Source organism: Carcharhinus amblyrhynchos, chromosome 2 (assembly GCF_965287045.1).
Source record: "Carcharhinus amblyrhynchos chromosome 2, sCarAmb.v2.hapA, whole genome shotgun sequence".
NCBI classification, from domain to species: domain Eukaryota; kingdom Metazoa; phylum Chordata; class Chondrichthyes; order Carcharhiniformes; family Carcharhinidae; genus Carcharhinus; species Carcharhinus amblyrhynchos.
This window is the reverse complement of record NC_137325.1, coordinates 106,440,216-106,467,349: the sequence shown is the minus strand read 5'-3', so window position 1 is coordinate 106,467,349 and position 27,134 is coordinate 106,440,216. Positions and strand designations below refer to the sequence as shown.

Below are 27,134 nucleotides of genomic sequence, written 5' to 3'. Positions count from 1 at the left end.
GATTTTCAGAAGGCGTTTGACAAGGTACCTCACAGGAGGTTATTGCAGAAGGTCAGGGGACAGGGAGTTGGGGGTAGGGTGTTAGCGTGGATAGAGGATTGGTTGTCAAATAGGAGGCAGAGAGTGGGGGTCAATGGGTGCTATCCGGATTGGCGGATGGTGACTAGTGGAGTGCCTCAGGGGTCGGTGCTGGGGCCTCAGCTATTTACCATTTATATAGATGATCTGGAGGAGGGAACCGAGTGTAGGGTGTCGAAATTTGCTGATGACACCAAGATTGGAGGAAAGGCAAATTGTGCGGAGGGTGTGGAGAGTCTACAGAAGGATCTAGATAGGCTGGTCGAATGGGCCAGGAAATGGCAAATGGAATTTAATGTTGGCAAGTGCGAGGTGGTCCACTTTGTTAGGAATAATGGTAGGAAGGACTATTACTTATGTGGAGAAAAACTGCAGCAGGTGACGGTGCAGAGGGACCTTGGGGTCCTTGTGCATGAGTCGCAAAAACCCAGCTTGCAGGTGCAGCAGGTGGTCAGGAAGGCGAATGGGATGCTGGCCTTCATAGCAAGGGGGATTGAATATAAAAGTAGGGAGGTCTTGCTGCGGCTATATAGGGCATTGGTGAGGCCGCAGCTAGAGTACTGTGTGCAGTTTTGGGCGCCGTACTTACGCAAGGATATTTTGGCCTTGGAGGGAGTGCAGAGGAGATTTACTAGGCTGATGCCGGAGTTGAGGGGGTTGAGCTATGAGGAGAGGCTGAATAAACTAGGCTTGTACTCGTTAGAGTTTAGAAGAATGAGGGGAGATCTCACTGAGACGTATAAGATGATGAATGGGATGGATAGGATAGAGGTGGAGAGACTCTTCCCGCTCAGAAAGGACAGTAGGACTAGGGGGCACAGCCTCAAGATAGAGGGGGGGCGGTTTAGAACGGAGTTGAGGAGGAACTTCTTCACTCAAAGGGTGGTGAATCTCTGGAATTCTCTGCCCGTTGAATTGGTGGAGGCTACCTCGCTACATATTTTTAAGACACGGGTTGATGGGTTTTTGATAAGAGAGGGGATTAAGGGTTATGGGGAGAGGGCGGGAATGTGGAACTGAGCCACGACAGATCAGCCATGATCTTATTGAATGGCGGGGCAGGCTTGAAGGGCTAGATGGCTTACTCCTGCTCCTATTTCTTATGTTCTTATGTTCTTATGTCAAAACATTCTAATCCATTTCACTATTGTTGCAAATACACATATACATTATGGCAAAACACAGAATCACACAATGCATAAGACCCATTGAGTCTGCACCAACACATGAAAAACACCTAACCTACCTACGTAATCCCATTTACCAGCACTTGGTCCATAACCTTGAATGTTATGACAGGCCAAATGCTCATACAGGTACTTTTAAAAGGTTGTGAGGCAACCTGCCTCTACCACCTTCTCAGGCAGTGTACTCCAGACCACCACCATCTTCTGGGTAAAAATGTTTTTTTCTCACATCCCCCCACAAACCTCCTTCCCCTCACCTTGAACTTGTGTCCCCTCCTGACTGACCCTTCAACGATGGGGGAACAGCTGCTCCCTATCCACCCAATCCATACCCCTCTTAATCTTATGCACCTCAATCTGGTTGCCCTTCATTCTTCTCTGTTCCAACAAGAGCAACCTAACCCCACTTCAATACCTTAAGTGTTCCATCCCAGGCAGCATCCTGGTGAATATCCTTCCACCAACACCCTCCCCCCTCCCCAAGTGCAATCACATCCTTCCTATAATGTGGCGACCAGAACTGCACACAATCCTCCAGCTGTGGCTTCACCAAAGTTCTTTATAACTCCAACATAACGTTCCTGCTTTTGTAATCTATGCCTCAATTAATAAAGTAAAAAGTCTGACAACACCAGGTTTTAGTCCAACCGATTTATTTGATAATAGACTCACAAGCTTTCGGGGTTAGCCCCTTCGTCAGGTGAATGGAGAGTTCTGGCCTCAGACAGAGCATATAAAGCACAGACAGTTTAGAGATTACTGATTAGAATGCGAATCCTTACACCTAACCTGCTGTTCAAGACCTGAAGTGGCTGACAATGTGAGTGGAAGGAGCACTAATCACAGGTTACAGAGATGGGTATTGTCTCCAGACAGTACAGTAAGTGAGGTTTTGCAAACCCAGGCAAGTCACGGGGGTTACAGATAGTGCGACATGAACCCAAGATCCCTGTTGAGACCGTCCTCATGTGTGCGGAACTTGGCTATCAGTCTCTGTTCAGTGACTCTGCGCTGTCGTGTGTCGTGACGCCACCTTGGAGAATGCTTACCCGAAGGTCAGAGGCTGAATGCCCGTGACCACTGAAGTGTTCGCCAACAGGAAGGGAACAGTCTTGCCTGGTGATTGTCGAGCGATGTTCATTCATCCGTTGTCGTAGCGTCTGCACGGTCTCCCCAATGTACCATGCTTCGGGACATCCTTTCTTGCAACGTATCAGGTAGACAATGTTGGCCGAGTTGCAAGAGTATTTACCATGTACTTGGTGGATGGTATTCTCACGTGTGATGATGGTATCCATGTCGATGATCCGGCATGTCTTGCAGAGGTTGCTGTGGCAGGGTTGTGTGGTATTGTGGTCACTGTTCTCCTGAAGGCTGGGTAGTTTGCTGCGAACAATGGTCTGTTTGAGGTTGTGTGGTTGTCTGAAGGCAAGAAGATGAGTTGTAAAATTGCATAGAGCGCCAGTTGAACCAGGGACACTCCTCGTCACAGTGGATGTCTCGGCGCTCTACACCAACATCCCCCACAACGATGGCATTGCTGCGACTGCCTCAGTACTCAATGCTGACAACTGCCAGTTTCCAGATGCAATTTGGACTAAAACCTGGTGTTGTCAGACTTTTTACTGTGTTTACGCCAGTCCAACGCCGGCATACCCACATCATCAATTAATAAAGGCAAGTGTCATATATAACTTTTTCACCACCCAATGAACATGCCCTTCTGCCTTCTAAGATCTATATACAAACACACCAAGGTCCTTTGTTCCTCAGAACATGATGTTAGAATGTTAATCTAACAAATTACTTCTGCCCTAAACCTATAATTTCTGCAATATATGAAGGTGGTGGTAAGCTGCCTTCTTGAACTACTGCAGTCCACCTGGTGCAGGTACACCGACAGTGCTGTCAGAAAGGGAGTTCCAAGATTTTGACCCAGTGAAGGAGCAGTGGTATTTTCCAAGTCAGGGTGGTTTGTGGCTTGGAAGTAAACTTTCAGGTAGTGGTGTTCCTATGCATTTGCGGCCCTTGTCATTCTAGGTGGTAGAATTGTGGGCTTGGAAGGTGCTGTTGAAGGAACCTTGCTGAATTGCTCCAGTGCATCTTGTAGATGGTACACGCTGCTGGCACTGTACATTGGTGGCAGAGGGAGTGAATTTTTAAATTGGTGGATGGAGTGCTGATCAAGCAGGTTGCTTTGCCCTGGATGGTGTTAAGCTTCTTGAGCGTTGTTTGGGCCTTATTCATACTCAAAAGACAAATTTTAAAAATCATAAATACATAAAAGAATAGGTGGGGTGGTTGGCTTAGTTGACTAAATGGGTAGTACATCATTCAGAATAGTGAGAGTTCAATTCTCATTCCAGCTGAGGTAGACTTGGAGCTGCCATCCTGCCCTGCCCCTGAGAATGGAAGGCAATGGTAAACCACTTCTGACAATGATAATAGTTCAGGATGAAACATCAGCAGGCAATGAGCCACGAGCCTGCTTTTGGGCAGAATACACGTCACACCATGTAAAATAATGTGCAATATGTAAGCATTTTCAGTGAAACCGACAATTCCTACTGCAACTTACAAACTTATGCAATGCAGATAACCTCCCATGGGAGAACGCGTCAATCAATCGGTTCATAAGAACATAAGAAAATGTGTGGAGACATCCACTGAAATTTGGTTGAGCATGTTTCAAGGACATTCTGCACCAAACTTGCAACACCCAACATGCCCAGAGGAAGGCAAGAGGTGGTTTAGCTGCAGCCATTTCCTTCCGAGCACCTGTAATGGTAACATGAGCTGATTCTGTAGGCATCCATGCCAATCCCACTCTAGTCATTACAGAACCCATGAATGACATGATGAAATCACTGACAGCTTGGATATAAACGATCAACAAGGACTCTCCTATTATCAATAATAACTGAAATCTGGACATCCTACCTTTGCCCAACATGTTCTTTCTTCAGAAGTTAATGCTGACACACCTGGTCCTTCAGGTTCACTGTTGCATCTTTCCCTGATGTAAGTCAGCTGTCTACACAGAAAAGGCAAGATTAAAGTAGAATCACAGAATCCTACAGTGCAAAACAAGACCATTCAGCCCACTGAGTCTGCACTGATCACAATCCTACCCAGGCCCCATCCCCATAACTCCATGCATTTACCCTAGCTAGTTCCCATAGCTAGTTGGAGTTGCTAATAGTTAACTTCCGCACAAATTTGTCACCACAAAGTACTTTAAACATTCAGCTCGATTAAGTTTTTTAATAAGATAATTTAATAATTATCAATTTAATAATTGTGAAACAGGGTGGAAAGATAACAAAGCTGTATCACGAAAGCTTGAGCAATTTAGGTGTAATTGCACAAGTTTAATTTCTCTGCTCAGCTCCTTATCTCATGTACTGCTGCAGGGAATTCTAAGCGTAGGAGACTCATCTTGTCATGGCGGGAGAGAGAGGTAGAGAAATGGAGATTGGTTTCCAATAAGCTACTTGCAATAGTTTGGTAGTGGTTAGCTAAGAGAACACAGATAATGATGTTGGCAGAGAAATGCATAGCTGAGGGTGAAAGTGGTGGGGGAGAGTGGGGTTGGGAATGAGGAAGTGGGAGAATGCCAAATAGTCAGAAGGGAATAAAGGCTCTGTTTCTTCGTGCGAGGGGGATTACATCCAATTTCACTGCTTTTCTTTTACATAATTAAGAAAAATGGAAGTTGCGAATATTTAAATACATTACTTTGAGCAGCCTTACAGCCCTGATGGTGTAAGATACTACATATATCCTGATGGAAGCGAATTTCCAAACACAAGTCAATAAGATACTGAAGACTTATACAGCCAGCAAAATCCAGTGTATTTTTCAAGTAAGTGATAATTATTTCTTCAAGAGCACATTTCATTCATAAAATATTCATGGAATACAAGTACAGTTGTCACTAACATATCTAACAGCCCTTTTGGCTAAGATCAAGCATCAGATTAAACCCAAGATAGGGTGCAACACTTTATCTTGTTAGCTTGGCTCATTCGTGTCTCTTGGGAGAACAAGATTCGATTCAATTTGATTTTGGTTTTTGGAGCAAGGAGATGGATTTGGGTTTGCCCAGTACATTGAGCTTTGGCTTTGTAACTTTAAGAATGAAATAATGTTTTCTTAAAAACAGCACCCTGAGACCGCTGTGGTGGGGTTGGGAGGTTATTTCTTGTTCAGATTGGGACATCCTTAAAAAAGGCACCTGGACTCAGTGCAGCTGGGCTTTACTGGCGTGTTTGGGCCCACCCCTCAAAATGGCAGCATGAAACACGTCCCCCTGTTTTTTTTTGACAAAATGCCATCATGTCTGGAGAAAAAAACCTGCCTGTTTTTCTGGAGATAAACCTGCAGTTTTCAGTCAGATCCTGACGCTTTGTCATTTTTTGGTAAGGTTCCGCCCACAATCTTTGACCCATCTCCCCTTCCTTTAAAAGTTGAAAGGACAGTTTGCAGTATCTCCACCAAACTACATCTATAGTGCAATGAAGAAAAGCAAATAATAAAAACCTGTAAAGTTCTGGTGGTGTTAAGATGTGATGCTCATACATGACGTCAAAGGTAAATACTCTCCCACGACAGAGAACCACTAAATGGGAAGGGCACGGCCCTTCAGCTTCTAGACAGATCAAACAGAACATTTCAAACATCAGTCATTCATTCAACAAAGATAAAAAACATCAACAAAAGCCTGACTGCTTTCATAAAAGCATCATTCCACAACTAGAAACTTAAACTTGCAAAAGCAATTTAGCCACAACTGTGAACGTGCCAAGAGCTGCATGTGGGCAGTTGCCTCAAAGCGCCATAGAATTAGAATCATTGAATTTTGGACTAACAGAAGGAGACTATTTGGCCCTTTTCACATCTCAATAAAGGGTATCCATTTAACAATGCCTGCTCTTTCTCCATCCCTATTTTTCAAATATTTTCAAATATTTACCCAAGTCCTTCAAAAAGCTGTTCTGATTTGGCTTTCATCACTGTTTCTGGCAGACCATCCAATGTCCTAACAATATTTTGTATTAAAAAGACAAATTCAGAGTGCCAGATTTAACACACAATATAGCTATTTCCATTTGATTTTAAAATGAGCATTATTACATCAGGCTCAACACTAGTAACACATTTTCAGAGTTGTATTCTGGTCCATCTCCCATACTTTCTCCCAGTTTCTTCCTACTCTTCCGAGTTGTCTTATTCCCTGTTCATATAATGCAGGAGGCGGCCATTTGGTCAATCGAACCTGCACCGGCTTTCTGACACAGCATCTTACCCAGACCCTTTCCCCCCGCCATATTCCTGTAACCTCACATTTACCATGGCTAATCCATCTAACCTACACATCTTGGGATATTAAGGGGCAATTTAGCACGGCTAACCCACCTAACCTGCACATCTCTGGGCTGAGAGAGGAAACTGGACCACCCGGAGGAAACAGGGAGATGCAAACTCCACACAGTCACCCAAGCCAGAACTGAACCATGCTCCCTAGCACTGAGAGGCTGCAGTGCTAACGACTGTGCCACCATGCTGCCCTTTTAAAATGAATTTTACTTGCTTCTGTAATGGTCACTTTCAACAAAATAATTACCTGTCTTAAAGTAATTGACAAGGGAATCTCTGGTTATTCCAGGTACTTTGCACGTACAGTACAATGCACGAAATTGGTCCATATCCAATGGCACACTGCCAACTTTGTGTACAGCCAAGCGCTGTCTAAGAGAAAACAAAAATGAGAATTATTTTTCTCACCAAACATGTGCTTAAGAAAATGCATTGACAAAAAAGATTATACTATAAGACTTGTGACCAGCACTAAACAGTTAACAAAAAAACTCAGATTACCAGCATGTGGTGATCAAGTTTTACCCAAATCAAAACATGCTGGTGCCATTTCACCAAAGCCACTTCATAATTTCCCTATATACAAATTTTATATGGTAAACATACAATTACTGCTATGATATTTTGCCCTAGGATAGACATTCAGCAAAGTATAAATTCCATTGTTTAACAATAAACTAGTTTGAAAATATGGGTCACATATTTTGAGGCCCAGGATAGTGTAACTGGATGCACTTCAAAGATGCGCAGGAAATCCATCCTGGAGGTTCTCAGGTAAGGTTTGCATGGCAATTGCCCAAGAAGTGCAAACTTCCCATGCGCAATTTCCCCGTACTGGGAACATCTGAAAATGCAATTTAAATTGCAAACTTTGATGGCTCGTACTGTCTTTCACCAATAGTTACCCAGCTTCTGAGTAACTGTTGTAACAGAACCACAATGGGCTCCCCTCATGGAGCCCCCGCTGCCACCCCCCTCCCAAAATTCCGATTTTCTCCTCCACAGGAAACCACCCAAGAAACTACCCCCAACCCCTGACTACTCATAGGCCCAACCTGACTTACCCCTGACATCACCAACCCCCCGACCATCAGCCCCTACCTCCTCAGTACCACAAAAAAAGGGGGATGTGACATCCTTGTTTCCAGTTCAGCATGGTCTCAGGAGCACGCTGCCCTGTATAGTTTCCGACCGTTCTCAGGTTGTGGGGTGGTGGTGGTGTCTGGTGGGGGAAGGGTAGAGGGAAGCCAGATCGCTCTCCGCTTTGTGGACGGGAGGCCAGATGGATCTCTGGTTGGGGGGTGGGGGTAGAATGTTGGAGGGGGGTCACTCTGCGGGTGATCGGGAATGGAAGGAGGGGGAACTGCTGCCACTCTGTATGTAATCGGTGGAGTGGAAGGGGGTGTGGGTGGAAAAGGGGGAGAGTTATGTTGTGAAGGTGCAGTGATGTTGGTGGGGCATTGCTCCCAGGCCGTTTTATCTGCTTTTTGCAGCCTGGGAACAATGTGATAGGAGTGCGTTTTTCAAACTTTTTTTCTCACTGCGCATGTGCAGTTCAAGGCTCTGACCAGACCAGCAACGTTTCAGACATGAATAAGCCCTGCCCACAGTGAGGCTTTTTTTTCAGGTTGAGTGCATATAGGGATGCCTGAGAGCAGTTTTCCAAGTTGGATCTTTAGGCCCAGATACAGCACTTAGAATCAAAATTGTAAAAACGGGCCCATAGTTTAAGCTCTAGAGCGTTGGAACAGTTCAGATACAAATCAAGAAACTGAATCCAAATCAAGACCACCAAAATCCAAAGTATAGATTCAATTTCTACAATCCAGAAATGGGATTATAGATTATTTTCCTTATTAAATTTCAGGAAAAGGCATTTTACATTTTTCAGCTACACATGATTCACCTTACTTTCTAAGCAGTTCCCAAAATTGCACCATGTAGTATACAGCTATGGCAGATCGTTCAAGCTGTGTGCCTTCTTTAGGTGACCAATAATGTTCCAAGTAGGGAGCAGGACCTCCAAAGTTTACATTCAACATTGATGGCATTCGGACATCCAGATAGGCACTGGTCAGCCACCAGTCCTCAAGCTGGTGAAAAGATGCAGAACAATAGTGGTCACATTCTTCCAAAGTCCAACATAAAGGCAATGGATTCACACAAGAAAGCATTATCCAGTACCAATTACATGCAAAATGATCTACAATTGAACAGGTATCTGAAGAAATGTCAGAAGCATTTCACACAGCAGACACAAATAATTTGTAAATTGATTGAATTCTTCTACTTAAAAGGTACTAGTTCAAGACATTAGAGTGCTTCATAGAGTCTTAAAGTGTATCCTGCATCAGTCAAGGAATCCCCAGCAAATAAAAAGGATAATGCACCGAATATTGGCAATTGTAATATGATATTGTATTACTGGCAATTGGTTTTCAAACTGGAGGCCTGTGACCAGCAGTGTGCCTCAGGGATCAGTGCTGAGCCCACTGTTACTTGTCATTTATATTGATGATTTGGATGAGAATATAGGGAGCATGGTAAGTAGGTTTCCAGATGACACCAAGATTGGTAGCATAGTGGACAGTGAAGAAAGTTATCTCCAAATGCAACAGGATCTTGATTAATTGGGCCAATGGGCTGATGAACGGCAGATGGAATTTAAATTAGACAAATGCGAGGTGATGCACTTTGATAGGTTGAACCAGGGCAGGACTTACTCAATTAATGGTAGGGTGTTGGGGAGAGTTACAGAACAAAGAGATCTGGGGGTACATGTTCATAGCTTCTTGAAAGTGGAGTCACAGGTGGACAGAGTGGTGAAGAAGGCATTCAGTATGCTTGGTTTCATCAGTCAAAAACATTGAATACAGGAGTTGGGAAGTCTTGTTAAAGTTGTACAAGACATTGGTAAGGACACATTTGGAATACTGTGTACAATTCTGGTCACCCTATTGTGGAAAGGATTGCAGAAAATATTTACTGGAATGCTACCAGGACTTGATGGATTGAGTTATAAGTAGAGGCTGAATAGACTGGGACTTCTTTCTCTGGAGCGTAGGAGGCTGAGGGGTGACCTTATAGAAGTCTATAAAATAATGAGGGGCATAAACAAGGTAGATAGTCAATATATTTTTGCAAAGGTAGGGGAGTCTAAAACTAGGGTATAGATTTAAGGTGAGAGGGGAGAGATACCAAAGTGTCCAGAGGAACAATATTTTCACACAGAGTGGTGTGTGTCTGGAACAAGCTGGCAGAGGTAGTAGTAGAGGCAGATACAATTTTATCTTTTAAAAAGCATTTAGATAGTTGCATGGGTATAGAGGGATATGGGCCAATTGCGGGCAATTGGGATTAGCTTAAGGGTTTTTTAAAAAAAGGGCAGCATGGACAAGTTGGGCTGAAGGACTTGTTTCCATGCTGTAAACCTCTACGACTCTATACAATATTTAAAGTTGATTTATTTATTAGTGTCATCAGTAGGCTTATGTTAACACTGCAATGAAATTACCATGAAAATCCCCTGGTTGCCACACTCCAGCACCTGTTTGGTACACTGAGGGAGAATTTAGCATGGCCAATGGCCACCTAACCAGCACGTCTTTTGGACTGCGGGAGGAATTTATTATAATTAACAACTATTTCAATACTACATTCTCTAATATTTTATTTTTGGGCAAATAAAGGCGGCACAGAACATCTAGGTGAGGTCCAATAACCATGAATAACAATGATTTCAGATTTAGGCTTAATAACAACAAACATTACTTGTTCCCATGCAACTGAACGATACGGGCAGCAGTACATTGGCTCCAAGTTGTGAAATCCATAGGCAAAATTATCAAAGTTGTGGTGAGCAGTAGTATCAACCCATGCTTCTATTACCTCATAATAAAAATACAATCTTGTAGCAGTGCCACTCTTAGCCTGTGGAAAGGGAGTCTTTGAAATAAAAATGAAGGCTGGTGGAAATTGGTGAAGTAAAACATGCATGGAAAAGTGAAGGTAAAGAGCAGTGCCATAGAAAGGAGAGGTGGACCTATGATCTTCCATATCATATCCTCCAACCATATCACTGAAGACTGCAATCAAAAAGAGGAAGAGTCAACAGTTGTGCTGATCTCAAATGCTTCTTAGCAAACCTGTCAGAGATTTACAGCATGGAAACAGGCCCTTTGCCCCAACTTGTCCGTACCACTCAGTTTTTAACATTAAGCTAGTCCCAATTGCCCACATTTGGCCCATATCCCTTTATCGCCCATTTTACCCATGTAATTGTCTAAATGTTTTTTTAAAAGACAAAATTGTACCTGTCTTTACTACTACCTCTGGCAACTTGTTCCAGACATTCACCGTTGTGTGTGAATAAATTGCCCCTCTGGATCTTTTTGTATCTCTCCCTCTCACTTTAAACCTGTACCCTCTAGTTTTAGGCTCCCCTACCTTTGGGAAAAGATACTGACTAACTGATCTGTGCTCCTCATTATTTTATAAGCCTCTATAACATCACCCATGTCTCCAGGGAAAAAAGTTCCAATCAATCCAGCCTCTCCTTACAGCTCAAACCATCAAGTCCTGATAACACTCTAGTAAATCTTTTCTGCACTCTTTGTAGTTTACTAATACAATTTCTATAATAGGCTGACGAGAACTGTACACAGTATACCAAATGTGGCCTTACCAATGTCTTGTACAACTTTAACAAGACATCCTAACTCCTGTATTCAACGTTCTGACCAATTAAACCAAGCATGTTGAATGCCTTCTTCACTACCCTGTCCAACTGTGACTCCACTTTCAAGGAGTTATGAACAAGATCTCCTTGTTCTATAACTCTCCCCAGTGCCCTACCATTAACTGAGTAAGTCCTGCCCTGGTTCGATCTACCAAAATGCATCACCTCGCATTTGTCTAAATTAAACTCCATCTGCCGTTCATTAGTTCACTGATTCAATTGATCAAGATCCCACTACAATCCTAAATAACCTTCTTCACTGTCCACTATGCCACAAATCTTGGTGTCATCTGCATACTTGTTAACCATGCCTGCTAAATTCTCATCCAACTCATCAATATAAGTGACAAATAACAGTGCACCCAGCACCAATCCCTGAGGCACACTGCTGGTCACAGGTCTCCACTTTGAAACCCTCTACAACCACTCTCTTATCTTCTGTCATCAAGTCAATTTTGTATCCATTTAGCTATCTCATCCTGGATCATGTGAGATTTAACCTTATGTAACAACCTATAGTGTGGTACCCTGTCAAAAGCCTTGCTAATGTCCACCGAGACAACGTCGACTGCACTGCCCTTATCTACCTTCTTGGTTACCCCTTCAAAAAATTCAATCAAATCCGTGAGACATGATTTTCCACTCTCAAAGCTAAGCTGACTGTCCCTAATTAGTTCTTGTCCAGTCACCTTTTCAATTATTGATGGTGCAAAGGGCTAGAAAGTGAAAACTGAGGGATGGAATGGACAGAAAATGCCTTTTAAATGCAGCAGTGAGTGGCTATTAGGGGATTTTCACAGTAACTTCATTGCAGTGTTAATGTAAATCGACTTGTGACACTAATAAATAAATTTAAAAAATAGAAAACCTTCCAAGAGTATAAGAAGAGATGATAAAATTCTGTAGACAGATAACCAAGTAGGTAAACCAGTAAGTAAACCAACTACATTACTTCATTATTACATTAGTGCCAACAGCATCTGTGCTCCTGCTTACCCAGTTTCTCCTAACTTTGGCCCTCTCCAGAAGTTTTTGATGTAGCTGTTTACCAATCCCTTGTCCAAATGCTTTAACAATTTCTGTACTTCTTTGAAGTTCTTCTTCATTCAAAAATGGCTTCACTAAAACAATTTTTAAAAAATTCAACTGTATAATTACAACTAAACAATAATGACAAGTCTACTAATAACAGGTTTTCACTGATCTCACAGCAAAAAAAAAACATCCTTAACAAATACAGAGACATTGCCATTGTCTTACAAGATTACAGTCTGACTTTGTAAGCAAATGTCGATGATAACTCACTGAAGGATCCTAGAGATCCAGGAAGCTTTATTTTCTAATAATCAAACACTGCTTCCATAGGTCAAAAACTGCACAATGTGAATGTAAGTTAGATGTCTGGAGGAGGTAGAAATGATTGGATGAAAATTTATATACAATAATGTGTAATAATATGTAGTTGAGCATGCTGATGAACATTAAAATAAAGGGATCAAATCTTAAGGCCGGAACACACCAGGCCTAATAGTAACTCAAAAAGAAAAGCAGTATTGGAAAAAGAAAATAAGTCATTAGAGCTCAAAACTGTGCAATAGCCTATGGCAATATCCCACTGTGCTTGATCAGCTACTGTTTATAAAGTTATATAAAATATGATTAAATTCAAGAATATACAACAGTCAACATCTCCCATAAGTCAAAAACTTAGAATCCAAGAAAGCAAGAGATTACTGCTGCTTGGAGGAGCCATTCAATACCAAATAAAGTTAAATATTGCAGTGCATAGCCATGACAACACTACCTGAAAATATTTGTTTCTGCCATCTGTTTTCTGTTGTAGGTGAATAAACATTTGAGGAAAAAAAATTGACATCTTTGGTAGGAACCAAATAAGATACCTATCAAGTGTTACTTGTTAAAAGTGATGTCAAAAGTTTCATCCCACAGTCTGACTTCATGACATGTCCTCTGATTAGCCCTTATAGGAGATTACAAACTAGTGTTGATTCTCAGGACTTCTCTACTTCCTATGCAATACTACAGGATAAGTCAAAAAATAAGTGTGTGTATTGTTGGGAATCAGGTAGCAGGAGAGACAAGGGTCCGGTCTTAACAGAGATTCAAGATTCTTGCAAAACAGAGTAAAACTGCATGGGAGGAATCCGTCCAAAAAGAATCAATAGTTTCTGGGAAAAATTTAAAATCCTAAATCGGAAACAAAAATCTAAACTCGATCAAGACAAAAACTATAAAAAATAAAACTAATTAATAAAAAGAAAACATACCCAAACTTATTAAAATTTAACTAGAGCTTTGCATCAACATTGAGACTTGTGGGCTGAGGATTCATTGCATGCATAACATGGGGGGGACGGGGTGGGTGCAAAGGGCTAGTGGAATAGGATAAGAGAAAGGAGTAACTTGGCGAAAAAAAACAGTAGTGGTCTGCACAGAGCTTTGCGGCAGGAAACAGTCAGCAGAGATAGCTTTAGAAGCTATGAGTTGGCATTGAGTTTCTGCAAACAACCAGATCAAGGACACATTTGGGTTAGTGCTGAGTACACTATACAGTTACTGCTACCTGTCCGTGAAATTTTTAATGAATCCAGTCTAAAAAAGTGATGTCTACATGAAAAGACAGTTTTTTTTTAAACCACAACAGCAACTCAAATTGCATATAGATAGACATAAAACTCTATGTAAACTATGATGATGATACTGTACCTGCATCTAGATATTTCGTCAAGGATTCCTCAAGAGAGGGAACAGGTAATGGAGGTAATGAGTCCTGGTACTGGAATGTACGCTCTTCTTCTGATTCAAACACCTGATTTTCCATTTTCTTCTCAAATCAACGCCTTACCGTATTTCTAGCTACAACATAAGAAACATATTAAGAGAAAAAGCCAATAAAGACCTTCCCTTCCACAAATGAAGTACAAATCACTGTAACAATATACATTTATATACTATTTGCTTAAAATAATGCCTCAGGTTATTTCCTGCAGCACTCTTGACTCTCTACCTCCAGAAAAATATAGGTGGGGCTGAAGGAGGGCATGAAGATTCCAAAGGCAGAAAATTGGCAAGAGAAAATACCAGGACAAAATAGGTTTGGACAGAAGAAAGGAGGCTGAAAATCATCAATTGCCGGTGTTATAATCAGTAATCCTTAGTCAGAGGATTAAAGGATTCACAACAGAACCTGTGGTGGAAGTTCACTAAAAGGTCAAAGCCAGAGAAGGAATTCAAAATGAAAACAATTTACTGGAGCTTAGGGAATGATGGGGAGAAATGGGCCTTTGTTTAAAAAGGACTAAGGTTGCTTGATTGTGTATTAGCTGAAAGGTGGGGACTATTGATGAAGACATTTGAGTAAACCTGGGTCACAACTGGCTTGTGGGACCTTCTTATCCAGGCCTGAGCTGCACCAGGGGATCCTTGTGGAAGTAGTTCAAGGTAAGTTAGAGTTAGCCGATGATCAGAGGCTGGAGGAGGACTTTTTTTGGGGATTGCATGCAGCTGTCATGTTGGCAGAAGCAAGTGCACGTGGTGCAGCAGTGAAAGCAGATAAAATGAGTGTGCATTCAAGATTACTTGTTAAATTGTCGCAGTTTTGATTAGAATTTCCAAACATGTACACTGTAATTTCAAAACTAAGTTTTTTTTCCACTCATGTTTTAAAACTCTTCATGGAAGATCAAGTCAACTCTTTCATAGCTTTGTTTCCCTATTTTTCTCACTCCTTTACTAAAGGAGCTGATTCTTGCTGAGATATGGTACCATGGGTCCATATGGCAGTCCAGGATTTGAATCGAGGACCTTCATGCGTGGCGAAAAACTGCAGCAGGCGACGGTGCAGAGGGACCTTGGGGTCCTTGTGCATGAGTCGCAAAAACCCAGCTTGCAGGTACAGCAGGTGGTCAGGAAGGCTAATGGGATGCTGGCCTTCATAGCAAGGGGGATTGAATATAAAAGTAGGGAGGTCTTGCTGCGGCTGTATAGGGCATTGGTGAGGCCGCAGCTGGAGTACTGTGTGCAGTTTTGGGCGCCGTACTTACGCAAGGATATTTTGGCCTTGGAGGGAGTGCAGAGGAGGTTTACTAGGCTGATGCCGGAGTTGAGGGGGTTGAGCTATGAGGAGAGGCTGAATAAACTAGGCTTGTACTCATTAGAGTTTAAAAGAATGAGGGGAGATCTCATTGAGACGTATAAGATGAAGAATGGGATGGATAGGATAAAGGTGGAGAGGCTCTTCCCGCTCAGAAAGGACAGTAGGACTAGGGGACACAGCCTCAAGATAAGGGGGGGGCGGTTTAGAACGGAGTTGAGGAAGAACTTCTTCAGTCAAAGGGTGGTGAATCTCTGGAATTCTCTGCCCGTTGACGTGGTGGAGGCTACCACGCTAAACATTTTTAAGACGCGGGTTGATGGGTTTTTGATAAGAGAGGGGATAAAGGGTTATGGGGAGAGGGCGGGAATGTGGAACTGAGCCACGACAGATCAGCCATGATCTTATTGAATGGCGGGGCAGGCTCGAAGGGCTAGATGGCCTACTCCTGCTCCTCTTTCTTATGTTCTTATGTCTGTGTTGGCATAATAATATCACGAAGACTGTCTTTACCCACTGGAATGGTGTGACGATCCTGTTAGGAACTGTTGATGTTTAAAGAAGAAATCCAAACAACTCGTAATTAACTGACAGAACTGTGCCACAGGATTTCACATTTTATACAATAATATTTGTTCTTGTTGTATCAAAAAAACGAAAGAACAAACCATTAACTTCATACTATAATTTACAACAACGTATATTATGAATTCAGTTTTAATTTTTCTTTTGGAGTTCCGTTATCACACACAATCCTGAAGGTTCATTTACTTTTCTTGGGACCAACCCAAAGGCATTCCACAGACCCTTAGAAGTCACTTTGATTTTTCCTCAGGGTTCCTACTTTTTATGGGAATTCTTACAATGGCTTTTTGGCTAAGCGACCCTCCAACTTTTATTTAGTACCTGACGACTGTGAATGTCTCGGCTCCTTGATCTGAACAAAAGACAAAGAAAGGTACAGCACAGGAACACACCCTTTGGCCCTCCATGCCTACGCTGATCATGATGCTCAAAATAAAAGAAACTTTAATGCTCTTACTCAGTTTGTATTCCTCTATTTTCTCCCTATTTATGTACCAATCCAGATGCCTCATCAATGTTGCTAATGTGCTTGCTTCCACCACATCTTCTGGCAATGCATTCCAGGCATCCACAACGCCCTGTGTGAGAAACTTCCTTTGCAAATCTCCCTTAAATTTTCCCCTCTCACCTTGAACCTGTGCCCCCTTGTAATTGTCACTTCCACCCAGGAAAAAGCCTCTGACTATCCTGTCTATGCCTCCCGTAATTTTGTAGGCCTCTATCAGATCTCCCCTTAGCCTCTGTCTTTCCAGTGAAAACAGTCCTAGTCTATTCGACCTCTCCTCATAACCAACACCCTCGAGACCAGGCAACATCCTGGTGAATCTTCTTTGCACTCTCTCCAAAGCTTCCATGTCCTTCTGATAATATGGTGACCAGAATTGCATGCTATACTCTAAATACGGCCTAACCCAGTGCAGTAGCGAATGGGTTAATGAACTTAGTAACATTTGGAGAATGAAAAAAATATTGTGCGACTTACATGCAGCTTGTTTTCATATACCTCAGATAGATGCAAACTTTGTTTTCGTGTGTCCAGACAGGGAGACTGCAGCTGCCTTTGCTGTTGTACACAAGCTTATGATAGTCTGTTCAGAAATGTAGCTGACCCAACTCGTATCTAAGTTTGTATCTTTAATTTTGTTGACTTTCGCCAAACATAGTGAAGCTTGCATGCCCTAAATATATATTCATATACATATATTCATTATATACTGCTTATGTGTCATGTACCAACATATTATATATTATGTGCTATACAACTTATGAACATAGATTGTTACAGCAGTCCCGTTAATGTTAACTTGTCTTGTCGGCCTGTACGTTAGCTAAGGGCTAATCACGCACGTCAATTGCGGCCTTGAGATAACCATGAAGAACTGCTGAGGCAGCCATGTTCCCACGATGGAGGACAACCCACAGCCTGGGAACCTGCTGAGAACGAGAAGATGCGTACGTGACAGGTGGGGGTATAAATATGTGCTTTTAACTTGTATTTGGGGAGGTGCCTGGGGAACCGCTGTTAGGTGCCAGGTGTACAACCCAAAAGCTTTTGAATAAATTTGCTGTACTTTGACTCACAATTAGTCTCAGAGGTATCTTTACCTACAACACCCAGGTTTTATATAGCTGCAACTTGATTTCCCAACTCTTGTACTCAATGCCCCAGCTGAAGGCAAGCATGCCATATGCCTTCTTAATCACCTTAGCCACATGTGTTGCCACTTCTAGGGAACAGTGACCTGGATCCCTGTGTGTGTTACTGGTCATTTACAGTATAATTCATACCTAACTTTGATCCTCCAAAATGCATCACCTTGCATTTCATAGAATAGAATCTCTACAGTGCAGAAGGAGACCATTTTGCCTATCAAGTCTGCACCAACAACAATCCCATCCAGCCTCTTTCCCTGTAACCTCACATATTCACCCTGCTAATCCCCCGAATCTACACATTTTGGTACACTAAGGGACAATTTAGCATGGCCAATCAACCTAACCTACACATCTTTGGATTGTGGGATGAAACTGGAGAACCCAGAGGAAACGCACGCAGACATGGGGAGAATGTGCAAAATCCACACAGACCGTCACCTGAGGCCAGAATTGACCTGGGTCCCTGACACCATGAGACAGCAATGCTAACCACTGTGCCGCACCATGTTCAGATTAAACTCTATCTGCTATTTCTTTGCCCAACTCTCCAATCCATCTATATCCCATTGTATTGTCTGACAATGCTGTGGATTATCAGCGGCTCCATCAATCTTCGTGTCATCCGCAATATGGAACCCACATTTTCCTCCACATTATTCATACATACTACAAATAACAGAGGGCCCAGCAGTGATCCCTGCAGAACACCACCAGCTACAGATCTTCATTCTGAAACCCCCCCCTCCAGTGCTATTCTCTGTCTTCTATAACAGAGATGTGGAGATGCCGGCATTGGACTGATGAAGGAGCCTGAGACTCCAAAAGCTAGTGCCAAGTAAACCTGTTGGACTTTAACCTGGTGTTATGAGACTTCTTATTGTTCTGTAACCGAGCCAGTTCTGTATCCATTTAGACAGCACACTCCGAATCCCATGTGATTTTAGTTTTTCTACCAGTCTGCCATGTGGGAGCTTGTCAACTGTCTTACTAATATCATATCAGCTACATCTACAGCCTTTTCCTCATCAATTTTCTTTGTCACCGTTTCAAAAAACTCAATCAAGTTGGTGACACGTGACCTTCCCCATGCAAAATCATGCTTTGTCACTAATTAGTCCATTTTCCTCTAACTATGCATATATCCTGCCCCTCAGTATCTTCTCCCAAAGCTTCCCCACCAGTGGTGTCAGGGTCACTGGTTTATAATTTGTTGGACCATCCCTGTTTCCTTTCTTAAACAAGGGAGCAACATTGGTCATTCTCCAGTCCTTGAACTTGGCCTGTGGTCAAAGAGGAAATGAAGATATCTGTTGAGGCCCCAGCAATTTCTTACCTCGCCTCCTGCAGTAACCTGGGATAGATCCCATCCAGCCCTGGCAACTTGTCTACCTTAATGCAAGTTAGGATACACAAGACTTCCTCCTTCAATATACTGACGTTCTTAATATATCAAACGAGGAAGTGCTGAGCATCCTAAATTGATTGTTGACAAATGCCCAACTGCCAACTCATAGCTTCTAAGCTAACTCTGCTGACTGCTTTCTGCCACAAGGCTCTATGAGGCCCACTACAGTTATTTTTTCCTCTTTGATTCTCTTATCATATCCACACTATTCTATTTGGACATCGCCCCCATGTTATTTATGCAATAAATGCTTTCAAGTCTTAAATTTAAAAGTTAATTCTTGTGTAAACTTTTAATCCTTATGTGGCCTAGTTCAATCACAGGTCCTATAACACTAGCTCCCAAACTCTCCATTCCTTTCACTCCGGATCCTACGTAGCTATCCCCCACCCACCCTCTAATCTGGCATTGTATCCTGAGCCTGCTCAGTTCCACTGACACATCCTTGTGAAACACCAAAGATAATTTTCTCTGTTAAAGCTTCTACAAGCTGTTCTGTTAAGAGTCAATGGGGTAGGGCTTGAAAACTGAAAAATCTTAAGATAGAACAAATTAAAACAAATTGCATGAAGTTTCCGAGTGAAAGGAATTATGATGGCAGAAGGGAGAGGTGTCAGTCACTCAGTCAAACTCCATCAGTTTTAATTCAGTCAGTATATCTCAAATAGTTAATTATTGTTAATATTGTTGCTGGTTGCCCCTCTATATACACAAAATTGTTGTTGATCCAGACCAAGCTATTACCCCCTCCTCCCCCCTTTCTTACTCCTCCCCTCCCAATAACTGGTTTACATCTCATTATTTATGTCCTTATCTCCTACCTCACAGCACCATAGATCCAGGTTCAATTCCAGCCTTGGGTGACCTTCTGTGTGAAGTTTGCACATTCTCCCCATGTCTGCATGGGTTTCCTCTGGGTAGTCCGGTTTCCTCCGGGTAGTACGGTTTCCTCCCACAGTCCAAATATGTGCAGCTTAGGTGGACTGGCCATGCTAAATTGCCCTTCTGTGTCTCAAGATGTATAGATTAGGGGGATTAGTGGGGTAAACCACTAATTATGGGGATAGGGCGGGATGGAGCCAGGGCAACATGCTCTGTCGGAGAGTCAGTGTAGGTTCGGTGTATCAAATGGCCTCCTGCTGCACGTAGGGATTCTATGATTCTATAATAGAGATGTAATTTTAAAAAAAAAGAACAGGTTTAGAAGTTCTATTTGCCTCAGATTTTGAAAGGAGGTTGTAATTCAAAAAAAGATTTACATGCAAAATCTTCTAGTCTGTACGTCTCTGGTGTTTCATTCTATTCTAGCCAAGACAGCATTTTTCTGTTTTTTTCTCTCTTGGAGAACCAAAAACATTGAATGCAACTTTACCAGAATGTCTGTCTGCTGATGCAATTACAGGGCTAATGTTTAGCAAACAGTCAAAGTACAGTTCTGATGCAAAAAATTGAGCGTTTGAACAAAAAGAAATGCCATGGGCAAGTTTCCACTGCTCTGAGTGGGAGAATATTACAATGAAATCATTGGGTACATATTCACAAAGGATGGCTAGTATCAAGCAATGCAATGACCCAGCTATTTCTTAAAAACAAAACTGCATAATTTGAGAATAAAAACCCAGAAAAAGATGATGCAATAGTCATTTATCAAAATCGTAAATAATCATGTCTATAAAATATTAAAAAGCATACAGTCCAATGCTTATATTTAAATTAATCTACATTTTACTTTTTTTAAATGTTGCATTTTAATACTGGTTAGTCAGAAGAACCTTACTTTACTGGTTACGGGACATTAAAGACATGTTTTAAGATATAAAGCTCAAAGATTAGGCTCAAACTTTAAGAAAGCATAATTAACTTATACAAAACAATGGTTTGCCCTAGCTTTGGAGGAGGAAATCAAAGTATTGATGATTACCTTGATAACCAGATCAGTATTATGAAAAGATAAGTATTTACAGTGGGAAAAAGGTGGTTTAGGCATGATCATATCTGAACATATAGATAACAACAAATCCCTTTCTCTAGCTCAATACCAGCTACGAGAAAAGAGAACATGGATACAAGCTTAAATTGCAAAAGGCACATACATATTACCATTTTCTCCTATATATGATGGTGAAATAGTGTGGGTGTGCCTACACCTGCTGGACAGCAGCATTTCAAGGCAGCAGTTCACACCACCTTCTCAACAGTAATAAATGCTGGCATCACCAGCCAAATCCCATGAAAGAATTTTTAAAACCCTGCACAGGAAAGAGAGTGGTGAGTTAATTTTCAGTTACTGAAAGGTAAAGTGGGATAGAAAGTCTTTGATCTTCCAAACTGATTCACTGAATGCAAATAGATCTTTCCATTCTTGCTTAGTGCTGTGCTCCTCAGGGCTCTGCTTAGAATATCTAGGGAGATTAGTCTGAATGTTTACCAATGCATTCTGGGTGATTGTGACCTCCTGGGGCTACTTATGCCAGAGTTAGCATTACTAGTGATGGGAGCAGTGTGAAACACTATGATGCACTATTTCTGAGCTAGGTTCAACATTAATGAGCTGGTCTTGTCTGTTTACCGTACACTCATAGGTAAGATTCATTCTTCCAACACAATCTAACAGGAAAAAAAACCCTAAAGCTGCACACTATATCTTCTGATTTTCCATTGTGATTGTCATTACTCCCCAGGGTCCCTTTTTTCAGCTCTGTGCTGCATCTTAGTGAGACAAACAGAAAAAAAATCCCATCCTACCAATGGAGCTTAAAGTTCTACTTCAAAAACAAATTCATACATGCACCACATTCCCGAATTTCTAGCTTGCTGCTAGACAACCACAGCATCCGTGTATTCTGCATAAGAACTTATCCAGGTCCTGTGTCAGAAGGGCCCGAACGGATAAATTAACTAGAATTATCATAAGACTTTGACAAAAATGGATAACCAACCACACTGATAAAACTAGAGGCATTAGAGATACCCACAGACTATCTAGAACTCTGCATAGATTTTCAAAACTATATTACTTAACTGTTATATTAAAGGGATAACAATGTTTAAATGATGCGGTGTATCTCAGCATATAGCAGAACATAATACGAGGAAGGATTTTAAAAATGCACATTACTGTGAAATTTATTTGATTTAAGCAGATTGTTGGAATAAAATTCAACAGGTACAAATATCCAGGTCAATGATTATATCACAACGTCTTATAAGACCGTGGGGGCATTCTCCCAGCCTGCTGAGCAGCTCTTGTAGTGCAGCGGGCCAGGAGAGGTTGTTTTGCGGACTCCCCACTGTGTGCAATGGCCTCTGAGCGTCCCCAGCAGCCAAATTTTCAGCACGAAGCTGCAAAATTTACATAGATGCTGATCTGAATATATTTTAAATCCCATCAGCGGGCCAAGGACTGAAATCTCCGGGCACGCCAGTGTCTCCCTCCTCTCCCGACCATTCCAGTCCCCCCTTCCCCTGGGAATAGTCCACTCCAATAGTGTTTACAATAGTGGCCCGATTCTGCTAGAGTGACGGGACAATTGAGACCCCCAGAGGATCAGGGATGAAGGGGATGCCCCCTGGTTATTGGCACCTAGACAATGTCAGTAGGCACCCTGGCATTGTCTATTGGGCATCAGGCAGTAGCAAGTGAGCAGGGCCTCTGGGGGAGTGGGAAGGGGGGCCCTGTTGAGGAAGGCCTGCGATCAGGGCTGAGGTACAGGGGGAGGGGTAGATCAAGGCGGGCCAGGTGTCAAGGTTTGCGGAGTCAACAATTGGGTCGCGGGGGGGAATGGGGCCAGGGCAAGTCAGAGGGGCAGCGATGTGGGGCTCACAGGGCTGGCAGTGATTGAGCTAGCCAGCTGTCGGGAGGCTGGCAGTGTGGGCCACTGAGTGTGCAGCAATCTCGGTGCTGACAGATTGGTGCACACGCACAAAGTGTGGGAGATTCACTTTGAAACTCCTACTGAAAACACAAGCAGGATTTAGTCCAGTTTTACACAAATTCGACACTTAGAATTTTTTGGGGAGACTTGCGCCCCATGTTACTGAACCTCTGTCTGCTAGTGAAATATGCATGCATTTTATTTAGCATTTGCCATGAAATGTACAAGTACGTTTATATATTTAGCGAAGTGCCTAAGCCAGACAGTTTCTTGTGGCTTTAAGTGCAGACAATGGATGGAACACACTTCTATGATGTGGTTTACTCTCTCCAACAGGCACATATGGGGGCTGGCATTTCCTCACCTGTGGAGGTTGGCCAAGCAGGAGCCATGGGTAGTACTGAACCTGTTGAGGCTGGACCGCTCTTCCCTTGGAAGATTGAGACCAGGCAATAAACCGACATATTTTTGACAGCAAGAGAAGTATTCATACAAAGATAGCCTTTTCCCCACTAACAGCGTGCAAATAAAATGAGATCATTCAGGCATCCTTCTTGAAAGTAGAAACTTTACACCGGATGGGTAGATGTGAAAGCTGGGATCTGACAAGCCAGTAAGAAATCTCACAGCACCAGGTTAAAGTCCAACGTCAGCATCTCCACATCATAACCTCCAAGAAGATCATGCATATTGACACTGTTGGACTTTAACCTGGTGTCACTGTGTTTGCCCCAATCCAATGCCGGCATGTCCACATTCTGACAACCAAGCCAGTCTGTTACACCAAGTTTGGTTTGAAACGCTAGCTGATTTTTATCCACACATGTTGCCTTCCCTGTTGGGCATTTCCAGCACTTTCTGTTTGCATTTCAGATTTCTAGCATTCGCAGTGCTTTGCTTTTGTTCAGATGGCACAATGGGATATTTGTGAAAATTTATTGGCCCATAAATCCATTGTTTTACAGATGTTAGAAAATATTTTTTAAAGAATCATCTGGATTTTAGAGAGGAATCCCAAATTTATGGCTTATTTAATAAAACCACACAACTTTTTTCAAAGCGGGCAAGTTCTGTCAAAAATGCCAAAAAAAATTACGGAAACAAAATGTAACAGATCACGGCACAGAGATTGGCTCGACATAAGATGATTCATTCTTTCAGTGCCAAAATGTATGTTTAGGCCTATGCTCAGTGTAGAATTGACACCCTGGTTTTTGAGCTATTTAATGTATGTCTAGGGCTATACTCGCATTAGGAGTTGGCGTCAATATTTTCAGCTCAGCGATTGAGGTTTAGGCTTATACTCGCCTTATAAGTAGGCGCATGAAATGAAGCAGGCAATACGGACCATTATGGTAAGAAAATGCACAGGAGTTTAAGATAGGTCCGTGCAGACTTGACCGCATATGGCAACTGGCAAAAATAAATGGGCTCTCCTCCAACACCAGTGGTTCACATTTTACACTTGATGCAAAGTTCAACCCCTGTTCTGGGAATGATTATTTTGAAGCTGAGAGGTCAATTTATATACTGCGATCTACAGTACCCTCTGACTTACGGAGAACAATCTGCTTGATTTTCCCAATTCCTTCCTACACCATCACCATTGTAAAACTTACGATCTACTGCTTCAACGTGTTCTCATTCCCTTTTCTAGGTGACTTGCATCCTATTGCTGCCCAATTTTATGGTCATTTTTATTATCATTTTACAAGACACTAAATTTGGTGAATAAAAACAGAAAGTCTAATTACAAGCAACCTGCTGAACTGGGAAAAAAACACTGGTAGAAATACAAAGCCAATTTGTTGTCACATGACAAACCAGGCTGCACAAAAGGCGACTAACAAATCATATGAATAGGTTCAGTATCCATTGTGCTGAGCACCAAAGACATGGGGGAGGAAAAAAAACACAGTTCAGTAACAAGTGCAAGATACAACAAAAGCAGCTATCTTGCAGGTCATCCTAAGCAGAATGAAGCATTTTCAGTTGAAGTAATATGCTTTTCAGCTTATATATTTGTAACATACTATTTTGGAAACAACACAATGAATATAGTTACATGTATACATGCACATAGTTCTCATCTGTGATCCAGATCAGAAATTCCTCAAAGGGCAGTTTGAAAAAGACAAGCACTCCACCAGGAATTCCACATTTCCAAACAAAGGTTAATAAGAATTGCTGACTTTAGGTGGTCTAGGTTGTTGCCTCTCTCTTACTTTGATTCCTCCTCCATTTTTCTCCTCACACAAACTGCACTAAACACTCCTCCCTAATTATTCCTTCCTTGTAGAAGTTAACTGTTGGGATATAAAACAAGTAAAAGCATACAAAAATAAGGGTCAGAGAAAGACCCATCCATCCTGTGGTGCACAAATGTAATGTCTTATGCATCACATTACACACAATCCCCTGTCCCTCGAAAGCCATGTCATCTTTTTGAATTGGCTAAAAACCAAATAAAACTAACTAGAACGGAGGGAAACTGAATTTCCTCTGATCCCTTTGGGTGATCAAAACTGACCCTACAAATCACTGATTTGTAGTATGGCACAGTTATGAACTGACCTAATCTAGAAATAGGTTTGGGTCTCTCAAAGGACGAATCCCCTAATATCCAGTCTAGGTCTACATAGAACATAGACCTAGACTGGATATTAGGGGATTCGTCCTTTGAGAGACCCAAACCTATTTCTAGGTTAGGTCAGTTCATAACTGTGCCATACTACAAATCAGTGATTTGTAGGGTCAGTTTTGATCACCCAGGTCTGCTCCTATATAACATATAACCATGACATATTGTCCTTGCCCGTCTATTCTACTGAAATAATAGTTCTATATAAACACAATCCAGTCCTTCAGAACTTTATAAGCCTCAATCAAATTGACTAAGTACACGCTTCTTCAATGTACAGACATCCCAGCCTGCTAAGTCTGTCTGGATAGCTGCAGCGTTTTAATGAAGACTTCATCATGTAGAACTCCTCTGCACTCTTTTCACAGCTTAAACATCCTCACTTTGTGAGGAGACCAAGTTTACATACCTCCATTTGCACATCCCTTTAAATGCTTTATTTCCACACCTGACATACCAAATATCCTATTTATTAGAACAAGCTCTCCCCTCCTCATGCAACTGGTGCAATACTGTTGTCTTATCTAAAGCCTTTCTTCCCCATCACGCCCATAGATTTCTGTGCAACCTAAGCACCCTCTGCCCCTCGATTTTTCCCTCACAGAAACTGCACACACAACTTCCACTCCATGCTCGTGCAAGCAGATTCAAAATCCTTCCCCTCTTTTACAAATCCCTCCAACATTTCATTCTATCATCTTTGCAACCTCTCCATCCTTACGTTGCAGGTTTGCCATTTGGTCCTCCAACTCTAGCTTCCTTTGCATCCCACATATGATTTCACAATCAATTGTAAAACCTTCAACCATTTGCCTTGTGCCTTTTTTGTGTTAGAATAGATACAGCTTCTATAGATACAAGCTGTTATTGTCAGAGTGAACTGGCAGGAAGCAGCCCAACAGACGGCTGATGAAAAATTCTAAATTCATGACATGGGAGAAATTGTGCATTAGGTGGAAAGACTATTAGAAAATCTGCAGCTAAATAATGGAAACGAAAGAAACTAAAAGCAATACCAACATCTCTACTTCCAAATTCTATTTGCGGGTACCCAGAAAGAAGGCATTTAGAAAGAGTTCAAGGCTAACACAGGTTACATAGTAGAGATAATCATTTAGTGTTTGCATCACATTCAATTAAACTTTACTCTCTTCACCTGTCTAAGTTATGGAAATATTTTGTGACTACAATGCTGCATTCAGTTTAGGTACAGTACAGAGCAGCACACATAATACTCTTACCTAGATTTATTTATTCAGTCTATGAAATGATTATTCTTTTTGAGAATTAACTGAAGTTTTACAAATTTATCAATGCCAGCCAAAACACATCTGTTTAATCTCAGATTTGAAGACTGGGTTCATAAATTAAAAAACAAACTCATAGTTCCTTCTCAGCCTCATGGCATAACAAAACACTTCATGGTAAATGATACACCTTTAAAGGTGTGGTCATTCTTAAACTTGAGGAAACACA

At 41.9% G+C, this 27,134-nt stretch overlaps 1 protein-coding gene across 7 annotated transcripts in view; it reads right to left on the bottom strand.

The window, feature by feature from the left end:
• The window catches only part of crot (carnitine O-octanoyltransferase), a 52,893-nt gene that overhangs the window by 24,751 nt on the left and 1,008 nt on the right, over positions 1-27,134 (bottom strand). For 3 of the 7 annotated variants that reach the window (XM_080210573.1, XM_080210547.1, XM_080210599.1), the window contains exons 2-7: positions 14,110-14,259; positions 12,379-12,503; positions 8,556-8,737; positions 6,892-7,016; positions 5,808-5,916; positions 4,206-4,299 (exon numbers count right to left, since the gene is read on the bottom strand). In XM_080210573.1, the coding sequence (XP_080066699.1) occupies positions 4,206-4,299; positions 5,808-5,916; positions 6,892-7,016; positions 8,556-8,737; positions 12,379-12,503; positions 14,110-14,224 (750 nt within the window). In that variant the 5' untranslated portion in view covers positions 14,225-14,259. Of the gene's footprint in view, positions 1-4,205; positions 4,300-5,807; positions 5,917-6,891; positions 7,017-8,555; positions 8,738-12,378; positions 12,504-14,109; positions 14,260-17,063; positions 17,260-27,134 lie in introns of all 7 variants that reach the window. The other 4 variants (XM_080210564.1, XM_080210556.1, XM_080210582.1 and 1 more) reach the window with 3 other exon arrangements.